The following is a 16,765-nucleotide window of genomic DNA, read 5'->3' on the forward strand; positions in this document are numbered from 1 at the left end:
TTCTTAATCCGGCCCTGCTCAATTCTCACAGGATGTATTCTGTGTTCTCGCGGTCTCCCGAGTTTCTTCTGAGATGACCTGACAAGAACGGTTTCACAAGAAAGCAAGTCTGTTCTCGCCGTTCTTGGAATTGAGAAACAGCCATAGTGTATCTCAATGGATAAAGGAATAACCTTGTCTTGCCTTTTCTTAGAAAAGACAACCTATTTTTAATTAATATATTTTGGCCTATTTGGAAAATATTCTATGTCTTTTTAGAGAGTTATATCCATGTTATTGCTGTATTATTTAATATTATTATTATTATTATTATTATTATTTTATTTTTATTTTTTCTTTTAAATGTTATTAATTTAAAGTTTATATATTGTTCCTTGTTTATTTTTTCTTTATTTTTGCTAAACTGAACATTTAAACCTTTGTTAATCTATATGACAAGGTTTAAAATAAAAAATGTTGTTAAAAAAAAAAAGTTATGTGTTTTCTGCCAAGAGGCATTTATGTTCGGCTTAACACCAACTTAGCTACTCACTTCCGGTTTATTTGAAGAAGGCGTCAAGATTAAGAGTCTCTAAAGCTGGAACACAATCCCCTGTGCCAGAGAACAGGGGAAAAAAGAGAAGCCGTTTATTTGGAGTAAAAAAAAGCCTGTTCTGTCCTTTTTTTGATAAACCCGAAGTGGTCTAAAAATAAACGAGTTTGTGAAAACCATGTTGAGCTTAAAAGAAAATCAATCTTTGGGATTTCACAGCCGCCTTTTAAATGATTTAATAGAGCCGTCAGACGCTAGATCAGATTGCCCGCACCCTACACGAGTATGTCTACGAGACGGCTAAATATGGAGACGAGCAGAATTTACATTTCTATTTATTTATTTATATTTTTTATTTTTTGCTGGAAATAGCGTGACAGACATGAAGCCATGGTCCCAAACAGAGAAATATTAGACTTGCATAACAGAGTGCATTGCATTGCATAACAGGCTGAAATGTTGTCAATAACCATCCCGACTGCGTCATTTTTCCCAGAGAGAGAGAGAGAGAGAGCATGCAAACACTGAATGACATTTAAAATTGAAGTATTAAAGCTAAATACTCCAAGCAAGATGCATCATACAAGTCAAGCCTCAGATTAGAGATTTGTCATGTTTAATAGTCACAGCATTTCTTGCAGGTCTCTTACATTTCTATAGAGAAGATTAGCTTGTGCGAATGGCTTGGAGTGTTTGGATTGCTGTAGTGGGAGTGAACTGATCAGCATCTCCAAAACAGATGAATGGAGTATCTTTAGAGAGCAAGACTGAATTTCTATTTGGATCTGTGGTCCCACTTTATACAACATAGGCTCATTCTAAAAAATGTAGCCTTATATACATTTCAGGAGATTGCAAATTATGTACCAGAAGTACGTATGGCTGCATTTTGTCTTTGAAAGGAGTGCTACAAGGGCAGTATGACGCTATTCCTTTTCGTACTTACCAGTTTGACCAGTAGCTCGCCATGTATGTTAGCAGGCAGAGAGGAGTTAGCCAAGACGACAAGGTTTGAGCAAAGAACGGTTCCAGAAAGCGGGTAAGATATAAAAAAGTAGCTAAAAAATAAAATAAATAAGTAAATAACAGGGTAAAAATCAGGGGAGGGGTTTTCTTTTTCTAGATTGCTCATTAAAACTGTCAGTTGGGTTTAGGAAAGTGGGTGGGTTGGTCAATTGTGCTTTTGAAAACACTTATGGTTGGGTTTAGGGAAGGAGGAGGGTGGGTCAGTCATTCGGTCAGTCAGTCTGTCAGTTAGTCAGTCCACAGCATCCTCTAGTGGATATACGTGAGAACAGCAGGCACGAATAACACTCGTGAGATAAATTTGAAGTCTGAAAAAGTGTACACAGCGGCCTCTGGTGAATTGCAATAACAAAAACTGCAAAATATACATATATATTTATTTTATTTTTTATTTTTATCATCAATTTTTAATCACAAGAAATAGACTTGCATAACAGAGTATTGCATTGCATAACACGCTGATATGTTGCCAATAAGCTACTCAACCCCTTCAGGATTTCTCATGTCTTTAACTTGCTATAATTATAGTAAAAATCTTTCGAGTCCAACTTGATCTCGTCTACGCACTCTGTTACTGACACTGAAGCTGGATGGGCTCGGACTGCATTCACAACCCCGGCTGGGTCAGTTGACATTTCTGTGTGGAGTTTGCATGTTCTTCCCGTGTTTGTGTGGGTTTCATTTGGGTGCTCTGGTTTCCCCCACAGTCCAAAGACATACGGTAGAGGTGAATTGAGTAGGCTAAATTGTCTGTAGTGTAAGAGTGTGAATGAGTGTGTATAGATGTTTCCCAGAGATGGGTTGCTGCTGGAAGGACATCCACTGAGTAAAACATATGCTGGATAGGTTGGCGGTTTATTCTGCTGTGGGGACCCCAGATTAATAAATGGACTAAGCTGAAAAGAAAATTAATTAAAACAATAAATTAAATTAAATTAAATTAAATTAAATTAAATTAAATTAAATTAAATTAAATTAAATTAAATTAAATTAAATACAATTAAATAAAATTAAATTAAATTAAATTAAATTAAATTAAATTAAATTAAATTAAATTAAATTAAATTAAATTAAATTAAATTAAATTAAATTAAATTAAATTAAAAACTCAATTATTTTTGTGGGTTGAAACATAAAATTCAGGATGAACTTGTCTGAAAACCGAAACTGAAAATGCTTTGTAATAATTTTGTAAGACTTTTTAAATATAACTCAACAATGTTACTGATGTTAAAAACACAAGCCAATATTATTATTAATATGTATAAAAATGTGTGCAATATGGATAAAAATGTTTTTCATTACTCATTACTGTAGATTTTTGGTAACACTTCACAACAAGTTTATATTAGTTAATGTTCGATAATGCATTTAGTGACATGAGCAAACAATAAAAATACATTTATTACAGTATTGTCCCTGTTAGTCATGGTCAATGGAAATACAGTTGTTCATTTTAACACACTTTGCAGTAACTAATATTAACAAGCATGTATTGTTATTTAAATAATGCATTAGTAAATGTCAAACTTTGATTAATAAATGCTATCAGTGTTGTTCATAAATAGTTACGTTTGTAAATACAATGAAACATAAGTAAAAAGTATGACCTGATTTAAGTGAAAAGTGTGACCAGATTTTTCAACATTGTTAGTTGAAATAATCTAATGATTAATCATTAAACATCAGGAGTAAGATGTTGTCAAAGTCCCAATATTGTCTTTTGGCATTACTCCATATTCAAAAATGTGCTTTTCTATCAGCGGAAAAACACTTACTATTAAACATCTTTAAAGGAGATAATATTCCATTTTTACAGCAACCAAATTTAGCCATGAATTAACAGTTACTTAGAGGTCTGTTAATGGATTGGGATTCCACATGACATCAGTTAAACTCTTCAGCGAGCATTCCTCTCTGTCCTAATGCCATATTTACCTTAGATTCATTGATAGCGAGAGTTTCTTTGTTTTGCTGGTGTGGCAGTTATTTAATGCGACTGAAGTGTAAGGCTAAATCAGGTCTCCCAGCTACGACTTGTGTTTCATACTTACGGATTATTGTGGCGACCCGTGACCCACTGAACCCACCGACGGTGCGCCGTTGTTGAAAGCGGCTCACAGGAAAGCCGATGTGTTTCCAAAGCAGCCGCTTCACCTCCGTTGGATATTTACCTTACTGGCTCAACCGACTGCCACTTGACCCTCACAGGTCAAGACTAATACGGCTCTCCCTGTCCCAGATGTGGAAGGTTTGTTTTGGATAGCTTTTAAAACAGCCACGGTCGTTTCAGAGTATGTGTGCGTGCCTGTTACTAAAATAGAAAGAAGTAATTCACCTAGAGTGATAGAAAGCAGGTAGCCCTAATAACAAGTCCTCAAAAAAAGGGGCTTTCTCCCTTTAAAAAAAAAAAAAAAAAAAAAACAGACGTCCTTTTAGGGATTTAAAGTCAATTGCACTTAAGTATCTTAAACTACCAGATGATTGTGGGCCTGCAATTAAGTTAAGCCAATGAAGGGCTAAGCAGACCCCCTGATCTGACATTTTTGCCTGGCTTCAAAGTGCAGTGATCCTGTGAAGGGTGACTGGGGAATGGAGTTAAGGTATTTCAGACGAGACTCTGGGGGAAGCGGCTAACTGGAGACGCTAATTAACAAGACGTCACACTTTTGACCGCTACATTGATTGAGAGTGGCTAAGCTTTACCTCCTGTCCAAATAACCTGCTTTTTTGCTTAACAATTGTGAGTGTGTGTTGAGCTAGCTGGACGGGGATTTATGAACGTCTCTGTGTGTGATTTGTTTATTTTTTGCTAGAGGTTAGCTAGTTTCGTGGACTAATAGATCAACTGCACATGGCCAATTTTATTTCAGATGTCATGGCATGCAAAAAATGCGTAACTAAATTGTATATGTGCGTCTGGAGATGCATAGTGTGTAACACAACCCTCTAGACTTTTGTATAACCACCCATCTGTGGTAAAATACTTCAGGAATCGAGACAAAGAAACTTTCCGTAGCGGTTGAGTTCAGACCGGCTCTTGAAGATAAATAAACAGAAAGGCATAAACCTGCCTTTATCCCTATATAAATATTCCTTCAGATGTCATAATTATTGCACTCGAAGGGAAAGAACGTGCACGAGACATTAAGTGGCTGTGTCACTTTGATCTGCAATGTCCGCCCATTCCCACCAGTCAGCATATGGCTCAGTTTATAACCAAACTGCGCTGGTAATTGACCTCCGAGCCTCGATCGCTTTTTTTTCTTTTTTTTTAAAGCTATAAGCTAATGGCAACTTGTCATAAACGCTCTCATTGTGCTATGACATCATACGCTCCAGACAGTGCTGAGGCAGAGTATAAAATACTTTATACAGTTGAAGTCAGAATTATTAGCCCCCTTTGAATTTTTTTTTCTTTTTTAAATATTTCTCAAATGATGTTTGACAGATGAAGGAAATTTTCACAGTATGTCAGATAATATTTTTTATTTCTGGAGAATGTCTTATTTGTTTTATTTCAGCTAAAATAAAATCAGTTCTACATTTTTTTCAAAACATTTTAAAATCAATATTTTTAGCCCCTTTAAGTTATATTTTTTCGATTGTCCAAACCATCATTATACAATAACTTGACTAATTACCCTAACCTGCCTAGTTAGCCTAATTAACCTAGTTAAGCCTTTAAATGTCACTTTACGCTGTATATCTAGTAAAATATTATTAACTGTTATCATGTCAAAGATAAAATTAGTCAGTTATTAGAAATGAGTTAATAAAACTATTATGTTTAGAAATGTGTTGAAAAAATCTTCTCTGTTGGACAGAAATTGCAGAAAAATAAACAGGGGGGCTAAAAATACAGGGGCGCTAATAATTCTGACTTTAACTGTACTTTAAATCAAATGCACTGCTGTGGTAAATGTCTTTATTTGATGTAATTTTGTCTCCTTGACCATTTGTTTAAATGTGCTCTCATATTCAGCTGCCAGTCACAGTTTTTTTTTTTTTTTTTAAGTATTTGCTCACCCGTCAAAAAAGAAAATGCCATCGTCGTTTACCCAAATCCATTTGACTTCTTTTGTGCTCCTTTTGTTGTGGTTTATGCTTTGGTTGCACTTTGGCATTCAAATGTGATTATTGAAGATGTGTTCAAAGGAAGAAAACAAACAGAAGAAACATAAACCACCTGCAAAAGTAACAAAAGTCTATTATTTTGGAAGTCTCAGGAATGCTTTTTATGCTGATTTTGTATCAACCTATTATTAAAAACATGTCAAAGATGACAAAGATTTAATATAAAAGGAAAGGTTTCTATGTGGTTTTGAAAAGTTTCACATACCGTTGAAGTCAGAACTATTAGCGCCCAGTATATTTGTTTCCCCAAATAATTAATTTATTTTATTTTTGCTGTTACATCAGTTCGAGTTACATCAGTAACTCGCCAGTAACGTATTTAATGTATGTTCCTGTAAGAAAACATTGTACATAATTGGAAATCCAGCGACCATAATCATCAAACCCTTGGGAACAACTTTGGTTGGAACCAAAGTTCACAGGTCTGTGTTCTCTGAACTCCTACCAAGCGGTGGACGTCTTCATTCTGATTGCTTGCCGGCGAACCGTGTTATAGCTCATTACCATAAAGTTGACTTGATTTCAACTCTCCTCGACGCCCACGCTGGCGAAGACGCGCTGCGCTGCTCCTCGCCTATTATCGCCGCCGGCTCACATTGAAAATTAATGACTTCCGGCTACTTTGACGCTCTCGCCGCTTTCGGTGTGAACGTACGGTAACAGTGATAACACTGTTAATAATTTTTGTAAATTGCACAGTATTTAACTGTAATATGAACTGTATTTTACTGTAGGACAGCTATGCAGTATGTTACTGTATTTTAAAGTTGCATTTTGTAACTTACTGTATATTGTACATTAAATATATACATACAGTACTGTAAATCGATATACTGCAAGGTAAATGGTGCTGTAAATGTAAATACAGTTTTTTTGCTGTCATTGATTTACAGTAAGTTACTGGTGAACTGTTGCCAGTCAGTTCTCTTGGGAAATGTTAACAGTGAATTCTTCAGAAAAGAACACAGTGCTTTTTTAAAAGAACCAACCATGACGTTCCCTGTCCTCTTGCAGTCACAGCGGATTGCTCCCATCATGCACTGTTCAAGAAATCTTGTGCAGAAATGATGAGGAATGCCTTCGAGTGGGAGGCTCAAGTGGTCAAGCAACGATTCAAGCACTAAATGCGTAGTATTTGAAGTCTAGTATGTTATTCGCTGATTGATCAGCAGCTCGAATGAATCCTTAGAATCACTTAGAACAGAGCCGGCGGTGCTCCAGCTCATCTCAGAGGCAAATTATACAGAGAAGGAATAGAATTTATTGAAGCAAATCAGAATCTTTTTTGAGAAGCAGCCGCTCAAGAAATTGCCCACCCCTCCAAGACTCACAGGATGGTTTATTTTCGCTCCCTTTAAGGAGTGAAATGTTACTTATGCATGAAGTGTTCCAAATGAAGGAACCTTAGACAAGTGGAAGCAGATGGCAAGAGATGATGGGAGACGAGTCCCTCAAAGATACTCTGTCTATCACTGCCTAAACAACTGACACGCACATAGACACACACATACAGATGTACAACTTAACTCCACATATCTATGTGTTCAAAAAATGTACATTATACCTCTCAATATAAAATACATGAACATATAGATAAAAATAAGCAAAAAATTTAAGATTTTACATGATTTATAGAAGAAGTGAAATGTAATTTAATTTAGTGTAGCAATCTTGTCATGTAAATCCACTTCACTTCCGAATCTGCAATTGCCTCTCTGGATATACCACTAACTGTACTCAAAAAAAATAATAAAATAAAATAAAAAATTACTAATGCTTTCCTTTTTAGACTTTACAGACCTGAAACTTGCCTATAGCACTTATTCATTGTTGCTCTTATAGTTGTATAAATTGCTTCCTTGTCCTCATTTGTAAGTCGCTTTGGATAAAAAACGTCTGCTAAATGACTAAATGTAAATTTAAATGTAAATTTAGAATAATAATCGTTTGGTGAAAAAATAAAAGACTGTATCTTAACATATGGTTTGCTGCTGTTCTTATTAAACTAATTGTTTTACATTTCTAATCCATTTGCCAGAATTAGATATTATTAATTAAATAAAAATACGAGAATTAAAATTTAATTAAATAACAATATGGTGATAACTTTGATAAAACATATCAATTATAAAATAAAAATATTCTATTAAATATTTTAGTAAGTACAAGTATGTACAGGCCAGAATAAGAATGTTGTCATTTTTACATATATATATATTTTAATTAATTTAATTTAATTACATTTTATGTAAATTAATTTTATTTTATTTTCGGCTTAGTCCTTTTATTAATCCGGGGTTGCCTAGACGGAATGAACCGCTAACTTATCCAGCACGTTTAATGCAGCGGATTCCCTTCCAGCTGCAACCCATCTCTGGGAAACATTCATACACACTCATTCACACACATACACTACGGACAATTTAGCCTACCCAATTCACTTGTACTGCATGTCTTTGGACAAATTTATTGTCAACACTTTCATATTGTTGATAATGCAACATTAGCACCCGGCTAAGTTTACTGCTAAATTAATGCAGTCAACACACTGACCACTGCACGTTCTAGTAAGAATGCAACAATCACAGATATTTTAGTGCAGAAGTAATGCATACGTCATCAGCACACAGATTCATGTAAAGTTATTTCACAAAACATGACGCTTGAAAGACAAAGGCTTTAATGTTAAGCCTTATCAGAGACTTGCTCGAATGTGTATTTTACCACTATGACAGTGTGTGCTAGAAAGCTGCTCAAAATCCTGCTCATGTTGGTTAGCGACTAGTTGACGTCAATCAGAAATCATCATGGCAAGCATTAGTCGGTTCAACCCCTAGTACACACACACACATAAACTTTTCTAAAATAAATATTCAAAACATTGATTCCACAAAACAACTTAAAGAGACATGAATGTCACCAGTTGTATCAAAACTCAGACACATTCTAGTCCATCTTTTTTTTTTTCTTCTTTTGTAATGCTAACAATTCCTCTGTCCATTTTCAGTGGGAGGAAATCAGTGTGATGGACGAGAGAAACACCCCCATGCGTTCCTACCAGGTTTGCAACGTGATGGAGGCCAGTCAGAATAACTGGCTTCGCACTCGGCACATTGCCCGGGAAGGAGCCCAGCGGGTCTACATCGAGATCAAGTTCACCCTGCGCGACTGCAACAGCCTGCCAGGAGTCCCCGGCACCTGCAAAGAAACCTTCAACATGTACTACTATGAGTCCAACAACCCCAACCTGTGGTTCATCAAGGAGAGCCAGTACATAAAGATTGACACCATCGCCGCCGACGAGAGCTTCACACAGACCGACGTCGGTGATCGGGTCATGAAACTAAACACGGAAATCCGGGACATCAATAACTTGAGCAAGAAGGGTTTTTATCTGGCTTTCCAAGATGTCGGAGCCTGCATCGCGCTGGTGTCTCTGAGGGTCTTTTATAAGAAGTGTCCTCTGGCGGTGTTGAACTTGGCCCAGTTTCCCGATACGGTGACTGGAGGAGATTCCGCTTTGGTGGAGGTTAGAGGGTCTTGTGTGAATGATTCGGAGGAGTTTGAGGCTCCGAGGATGTACTGCAGTGGAGATGGTGGATGGCTGGTGCCCATCGGACGCTGCGTCTGCAAGCCGGGCTTCGAAGAGAATAAGGACTACTGTCAGGGTAAGTTGAAGATTGAGTGGATTTTACTGCTATGTTGGGAATGTTTGATGTTCAGTGACGCCAAAAAAGTATTTGGAAACTTTTTACGTATTATATTGGTTATACAATGTTGTGAATGACTTTTGAATGACTTTTACTTTAAAATCAAGGGTGCGTACAGTAGTTTTGTTTGGATATTACATGTTGGTATTGGATATTTAATCATGTATGTTTATTTTATTTTTTATTTTTATATATTTTTTTAGATCATTGATTATAAAAAGGTAAAACACTAATAATTTCGTAATTCCTATAGAGCAAGTCCAATTTATACTGTATATTGTTAAAATTAAGAGATGACTTGGATTTATTGGGTATGGGTTCGAGTAAAATATAAGTCTTTGTTTTCAAAACATTGCTTTCAAATTTAAAATATAAATATAAAAATATTTTGGCACACTGTAAAAAACAATGTTTTTGTTACTTTAACATATTTTAAGACAGTTTGATGACTAGAAAAGTTAACTTGATTCAACTAAAAAACTAAAGGCAGCAATAATTGTGCAGCTTTTTCCTCTAGAAAAAAAAAAACAAAAAAACATTGGTCATAATAAGAAATGTTTGTATTCATTGTGATTTAAAATTGAGGATCAAATAAAATAATAGGTCAAATATTATGGTGTTAATCTAGGGCCATAAATATATACAGTATTTGCAAAATAAAAGAAAGATTTGCAACCCAAAAATAAAGTATTATTTTGCTATGATTTTTTGATTTTTTTTTGATTTTGCTTACTAAAAAAAAAAAAAAAAAAAAAAAACTGCAAAAATAAAAACTAAAATAAAAATGAAATTTGCAAACAAAATAGAAAAAATCAAGCAGAAAAAAAATAATATATGCATATATATATATATATATATATATATATATATATATATATATATATATATATATATATATATATATATATATATATGCAATACATGTTTTGCAAATATAAATAATATAGTATTTTTAAATTGCAAATATTTTAGTTTTTTTTTTTTTGCACTGCTTGATTTTTTTTCTTTTTTGTTTGTAAACTTCATTCTTATTTCTCAAAACTTATTCTTCCCTTTGCAGTTCTTTATTTTTTGTTAGCAAATTTTATTTTTATTTCTCAAAAATTAAGTTTTGCTTTGCAATTTTTGGAGATTTGCATTTATTTATTTATTTATTGCTCAATACTTTATTTTTTGCTTGCAATTTTTATTTTATTTTGCAAGTATATATGGCTTTAGATTGACTACATGAAATATTGTTTTTTTATCTCTTCTTATTTATTATTTTCAGCAATAATCATGCAGCTTTTTCCTGCTAAAGTAACTATTGGTCATAATAAGAAATGTTTTTTGTTCATTGTGATTTAAATTCGAGAATTATGTTAAAAAAAGAAATAGATTAACTATTGATTTTGTAACTCTTCTGAATTTAAAGCATTAGTATTGTGTTGCCCTAAAATCAATATAATTTAGTTTTTAAAACATGCCACATTTTTATTTTATTCAGGAAAGTGTTTTACTATATAAACTATATTATATTTAAACTTTAAATCGTAAATCTTGGGATTGATCAAGTATTAATTTTTTTTCTAAGGTGTTTAAATTATTTTTAACAATATTTGTTTATTTTGATTGTGGCTGAAGTCACAAATACTTTTTAGGTACTCTAACAAAATACAACTTTCTCTGTTTTTGTTGGTGGGTTTAATGGATATTATTACACATTCTGCTTTGATGAAACTGAGAAAATATCCTTTATCTGTTTTTTGTTTTTTCTCTTCAGTTGCAGTCTCATTGTTTGCTTCTGAAATATGTGTGCGTGTGTGCATTTGTGAGCAAATGCAAATACATTTGCAGTGAAAGTAGCTGAGGGCTTTAGTGACTCATTCAGATTCACTCTGTGCCTTGGTTGCCTGTGTTCGGGAAGGTATTTGTGCTCCAGGATACAAATTATTGAGACATAGCATTGCACAGACTATCTGTTCTGTTTACTTGCTCTGCAAATCCATAGGCCTCCAGCAGGCAGTCTTGCTTGTATTGTGTGTGTGTGTGTGTGTGTTTGTGTGTGTGTGTGTGTGTGTGTGTGTGTGTGTGTGTGTGTGTGTGTGTGTGTGTGTGTGTGTGTGTGTGTGTGTGTGTGTGTGTGTGTGTGTGTGTGTGTGTGTGAGTTTGTAAAAGTTTGCTCCAAAGATGCCAGCTGTATTTGATTATTTTCAAATGTTTACTTTTTGCCTTGTTTAAAGGTAACTGTAGCATAAAACAACAAAGCGTGTTCATCTGTTGGGTTAATACGTTAATACTGAAGTTATGTTAAAGATTTAACGGGGCGTCTGCTCTGCTTGTTAACATTTATTTTGACAAATGAAGTATGATTATTTTGCACATTTATTTGTGTCTATGTGTCTGTGTGTGAGTGAGAGAGAGAAAATATTTATTTGTATATTTTTGTTGTATTTTTATTGTATTATTATTATTATTATTATTATTATTATTATTATACAATTTATTATAATACTATACTACTATTTATACTATTTATTTTAAATTTATATGTTCTTTTTAATGTAAATTTTATGAATGCATTGGCAATACATTTGTAACATTTGTCATTCCAATAAATTATTATTCAATTGAATTAAGAAAGAGAGTGAGCTAGAGACAGAAAGAGCAAGCAATGCGGGCTGCATTAAAGCAGAACTCAATAATATTCATGACCCTTCCAAATACGGTCAATATGGACCATCTGATTCTGTGGGGTTTTATGGGCTAATAGATGAGCATATAAAACAATTTCTGGATAATTTCTGAACTACCCTAAGCCTTATACCTAATATGTAGATATCACAGAATGATTCAACTTTTGTAATTCAAACAGTATTTGGCACCATTGAATAATTTCATTAATCAAACATGTTCTTCAAAAGGTGCTTGTACATAAAGAACTATAGAGGTAAATCCATATGGTGAAACACATATATATCTACTATATTACCAAAGTATACAAAAACATTTTTAAAATATGCTTGCTTAAATATATTTTCTACAACTGAAGAGTTTAGATACAAAAACCTTTAAATGCTGTCTGAAATTTCCCTCTAAAATTAGCATTTTTTATCAGGTTCCTGTGTGTATGTTCAGTAATATCACACTTATGGCAAAGCATAAGTCCCTTTCTTGGTCTTTAAAGTGAAATATCTCAACATAAACAAAGGAGGCTGAGAAAAATGTTCATTTTCGATGGAAATTTCAGAAGGCACTTAGAGCTTTTTGCATCTGAACTCTTCAAATATTTATCTCACATACAGCTGAAGTCAGTATTATTAGCCCCCTTCGAAGTGTTTTCTTCTTTTTTAAATATTTCCCAATTGATGTTGAACATTCAGGAAATGTTCACAGTATGTCTGATAATATTTTTTCTTCTGGAGAAAGTCTTATTTGTTTTATTTCGGCTTGAATAAAAGCAGTTTTTAATTTTTTAAACACCATTTTAGGGACAAAATTATTAGCACCTTTAAGCTAATTTTTTTTCGATAACCTGCAGAACAGACCATCGTTATACAATAATGCCTAATTACCCTAACCTGCCTAGTTAACCTAACCTAGTGAAGCCTTTAAATGTTACTTTAAGCTGTATAGAAGTGTCTAGAAGAATATCAAGTCAAATATTATTTACTGTCATCATGCCAAATATAAAATAAATCAGTTATTAGAGATGAGTTTTTAAAACTGTTATGATTAGAAATGTGCTGAAAAAATCTGCTCTCCATTAAACAGAAATTGGGGAAAAAATAAACAAGCTGTCTAATAATTCAGGGGGGCTAATAATTCTGATTTCAACTGTATGTAATATAATATAATGTATTTATATTATGTGAGAGAGACAGAGAGAGAGAGAGACAAAGAGAGCAAGCACTGAGGGCTGCATCAGAACAGAGCTTATTATTATTTATGACCCTTCCAAATATGGTCAATAAGGCAAGGAGCACCTTCTGATTCTGTGGGTTTTTTAAAAATCAGACAAAAATTACAGCTACATTTGTATAATTAATGTATATTTCTGTCACTCTGAACTTTTTACAATACAAATCTAATAATTATTTTTTTAATAATATTTTTAACAATGGATACTTTAATGCGGGGCTATTCAATTAGTTTGTCATGGGGACCAGTTCATAAAAAGCATCCCGAATTAGGGGCCGGAGAGATATGACTTGCAATATAAGTGATGACACAACAGCAATATAAGAGCCCATATGCTGTATTTTTGCTCCTTAAGACACCCACGTTGGCTTTTTTCTACATTGAAACGTTAATATATTTTATTTTGAAACTACATAACATAACTGCATTGTACAATGTGGTTTTTTCCCCAAACATATTCAAATGTTGTATTTCAAAGCAAAACAAAATCTGTGCATTGCTCAAGTAGGCTTCTTCTACATTTAAACATATTCATATGTTATATAGTCAGCCAATTGAATAGCCCTGCTTTAATAGATACTATTTTTAACAATGGTTCCACTATCTTTTGTAAGATTGGATATGTACTTTTTTCCCCCTGCCAACTTTAAAGAGACATTTTATTGTGCCTCACTGGTTTAAATGCTCATTTGTGTGATGTCTATTGCTAATTATATACTAAATGCCATATGTTCAAACATCTATATCCGCCGAGATCATATTAGCTTTAATAACCCCTTATTCGTTGTTCTCTTTCCATCTTATGTTTTGCATTGCCTGCAAACACACTGCAACATAAAAAGGAAACATCCAGCAACCCACACATGCTCTCACAGGTTCAAACCTCTTGTCGATTGAATCCGCTGCTCTTCTGCAAACTCCTACTTATCTTTATTTATGTGCCGGTAGCTTCATTTGTGCTGCAACGCTTCTTTTATCAACTCGGATGGAAAGTGGAGTAGAAAGTGAGGAAAGCATGACGGGCTCTTGTGAAGCAGTTGTGCGGCTGTTGTTGTCGTTCTCTTTGTGCGTTTTGGCTGTTTCTCATCTAATGGTTGCTGAGTGGCTTCATGTTGTTTGCTAATGGATGAGCAGGAGTGACACTGAGGGACCTGCTGAGGAGATAATGACAGCACCTTCATCATGAAATGTTGGCAGATTTCATACACTCGCATGATGATACCATCTCCTTATTTTCTATGTTAAATATGTTGATTTTGAGATTTTTAGATCTTCAGGTTAAATTTAGATAATGTTCATTTAGTGGAGGCAATAGCATAGTTTCGATCATTGTGAATGAGACCACGCTGTAAAAGACACCCAAACCCGTAGTTTTCCATATTTTGTGATTTTATTGGTTTTATTCCCCCCCCCCCCCCCCCCATTATTTTATGGGTTTGAATCACATTGTGAGACCTTGATTTTTCTTCTAACAACTTTAACCTAAAAAAGGTGGAGAAAGTAACTTTTATTAACATTTTGAATAGTTTAGAGTGATATGTTGTCTAGGTTAGTGTTGTATATCACATTACAAAAGCCATGTAATAAGCTGCCAGTACATTTTCTGTTGTTTTACAGACTTATTCCTCTATATATTATTTCTTATACATTATATTACCCCTAAAATGTCAATAAAAGTCAAAGGGTTAAACTGTAGAGTTGAATTTTCAACTTCAAATCACAACTGTAAATAAACGGAAAACACAAAATACGGAAATTGTTAAATAAACAATATTTTTTACAGTGTAGTAGGATATGGTGTGTTGTCATCTCATTACTTTATACTTATTTTTGAAATATGATTTTATGTATAAATATCCAATCAATTATTTTAAAATTCCAGTAAATGAAGAATGAACAATACAGATTTAGTTTATTCTTGTGTTAACGATAATTATGCAGTATTTAGCTGAGTGTGTTTTGGTGTTAGTATCTTGTCTTTATAAACTGCTGATTGAATCATTAAGTCAATTAATTTGTTAAGTAGTTGTTCACAAGTAAAAAATGATAGAACAGCTTTACGTAAAAACTAGATTAAAACTAAACTTAAAACAGGTTTCCAAAAACAGCACTGATTCCTGATTTATAGGACTTATTTACAGTATGGGGTTAGGTTTGGGTTGCATTTTTGGACATTTTGTTCCAGGAACAACAAATTATGTTGACTTAGGAATCAGTCCTACTTCAATTTAAATGAGGGGTTCAAATTATTTTTTTTTAACTGAAAAAGTGTGTAAAATTTGACTTATAAACTTTGGATGGCAATGCAGTGGTGCAGTAGGTAGTGCTGTTGCCTCACAGCAAGAAGGTCGCTGGTTCGAGCCTCGGCTGGGTCAGTTGGCGTTTCTGTGTGGAGTTTGCATGTTCTTCCCATGTTCGCGTGGTTTTCCTCCGGATGCTCCGTTTTCCCCCACAGTCCAAAGACATGTGGTACAGGTGAAATGGGTAGGATAAATTGTCCATAGTGTATGAGGGTCAATGAGTGTGTATGGTTGTTTCCCAGAGATGGGTTGCAGCTGGAAGGGCATCTGCTGCGTAAAACATGTGCTGGATAAGTTGGTGGTTCATTACACTGTGGTGACCCTGGATTAATAAAGGGACTAAGCCGAAAAGTAAATGAATAATTAAATGAATGAATGAATTAATTAATTACCTTTGGATACAATAAATTTCACATTTGTATAATTTAACGTTTAAAAAACTATAACAAATGATTCACAGTACCTGATTTCATTTCACAGACTTTGATCATACATTACATATTATATACAGTTTTCATATTTAAATCAGTTTGTGGTTTGCAATTTGTTTGTATTTGTGAAATTTACTAGAAATGGCAACATTTTATATGAAATAATTACAATTCAATCATGAAAATAGTGTGGAAACATTCATTCATTTATGTTTTATGCAGTGGATGCCCTTCCAGCTGTAACCTAGTACTATTGGTACTACCTAGTAAAACCAATACATTCACAAATCCACTTGGGCCAATTTTGTTTTGTATCAAATTTACTTAAAGCTCATGTTTTTAAACTGTAGGATAAACCGGAGCACCCAGAAGAAACCCACGCAAACACAGCGAAACTCCACACAGAAATACCCACTGGCCAAGCCGGGACTCCGGCCAACAACCTTCTTGTTGTGAGGCGACAGTGCTAACCACTGAGCCACCGTGCCACCTCAGTGTATAAACAATTTTTACTTAATATTATACGAACAATTACAAATGGTATGCTGAAAAAAAAATGCATCTGTCAGTGTTTTGACATTTTTTATTTTAGTGTTTATTAAATCTACAAGCAATATCTAAGATTTAGAAAAAATAGTTTCCACACAACATATTTTAGTGTACGAAAACATTTTCTCAGTGGAATGTTGTAGACTTTTCAAACATTTCCATGCCTTCAATTTTCACCAA

The 16,765-nt window shown here is 34.0% G+C and overlaps 1 protein-coding gene across 8 annotated transcripts in view; it reads left to right on the forward strand.

Annotated features, from left to right (window-relative positions):
* The window catches only part of epha4b (eph receptor A4b), a 248,000-nt gene that overhangs the window by 70,518 nt on the left and 160,717 nt on the right, over positions 1-16,765 (forward strand). For all 8 annotated transcript variants that reach the window (XM_073920825.1, XM_073920799.1, XM_073920805.1 and 5 more), the window contains 1 exon segment: positions 8,703-9,363. In XM_073920825.1, the coding sequence (XP_073776926.1) occupies positions 8,703-9,363 (661 nt within the window).

Source organism: Danio rerio, chromosome 2, assembly GCF_049306965.1.
Source record: "Danio rerio strain Tuebingen ecotype United States chromosome 2, GRCz12tu, whole genome shotgun sequence".
Classification (NCBI taxonomy): Eukaryota; Metazoa; Chordata; class Actinopteri; order Cypriniformes; family Danionidae; genus Danio; species Danio rerio.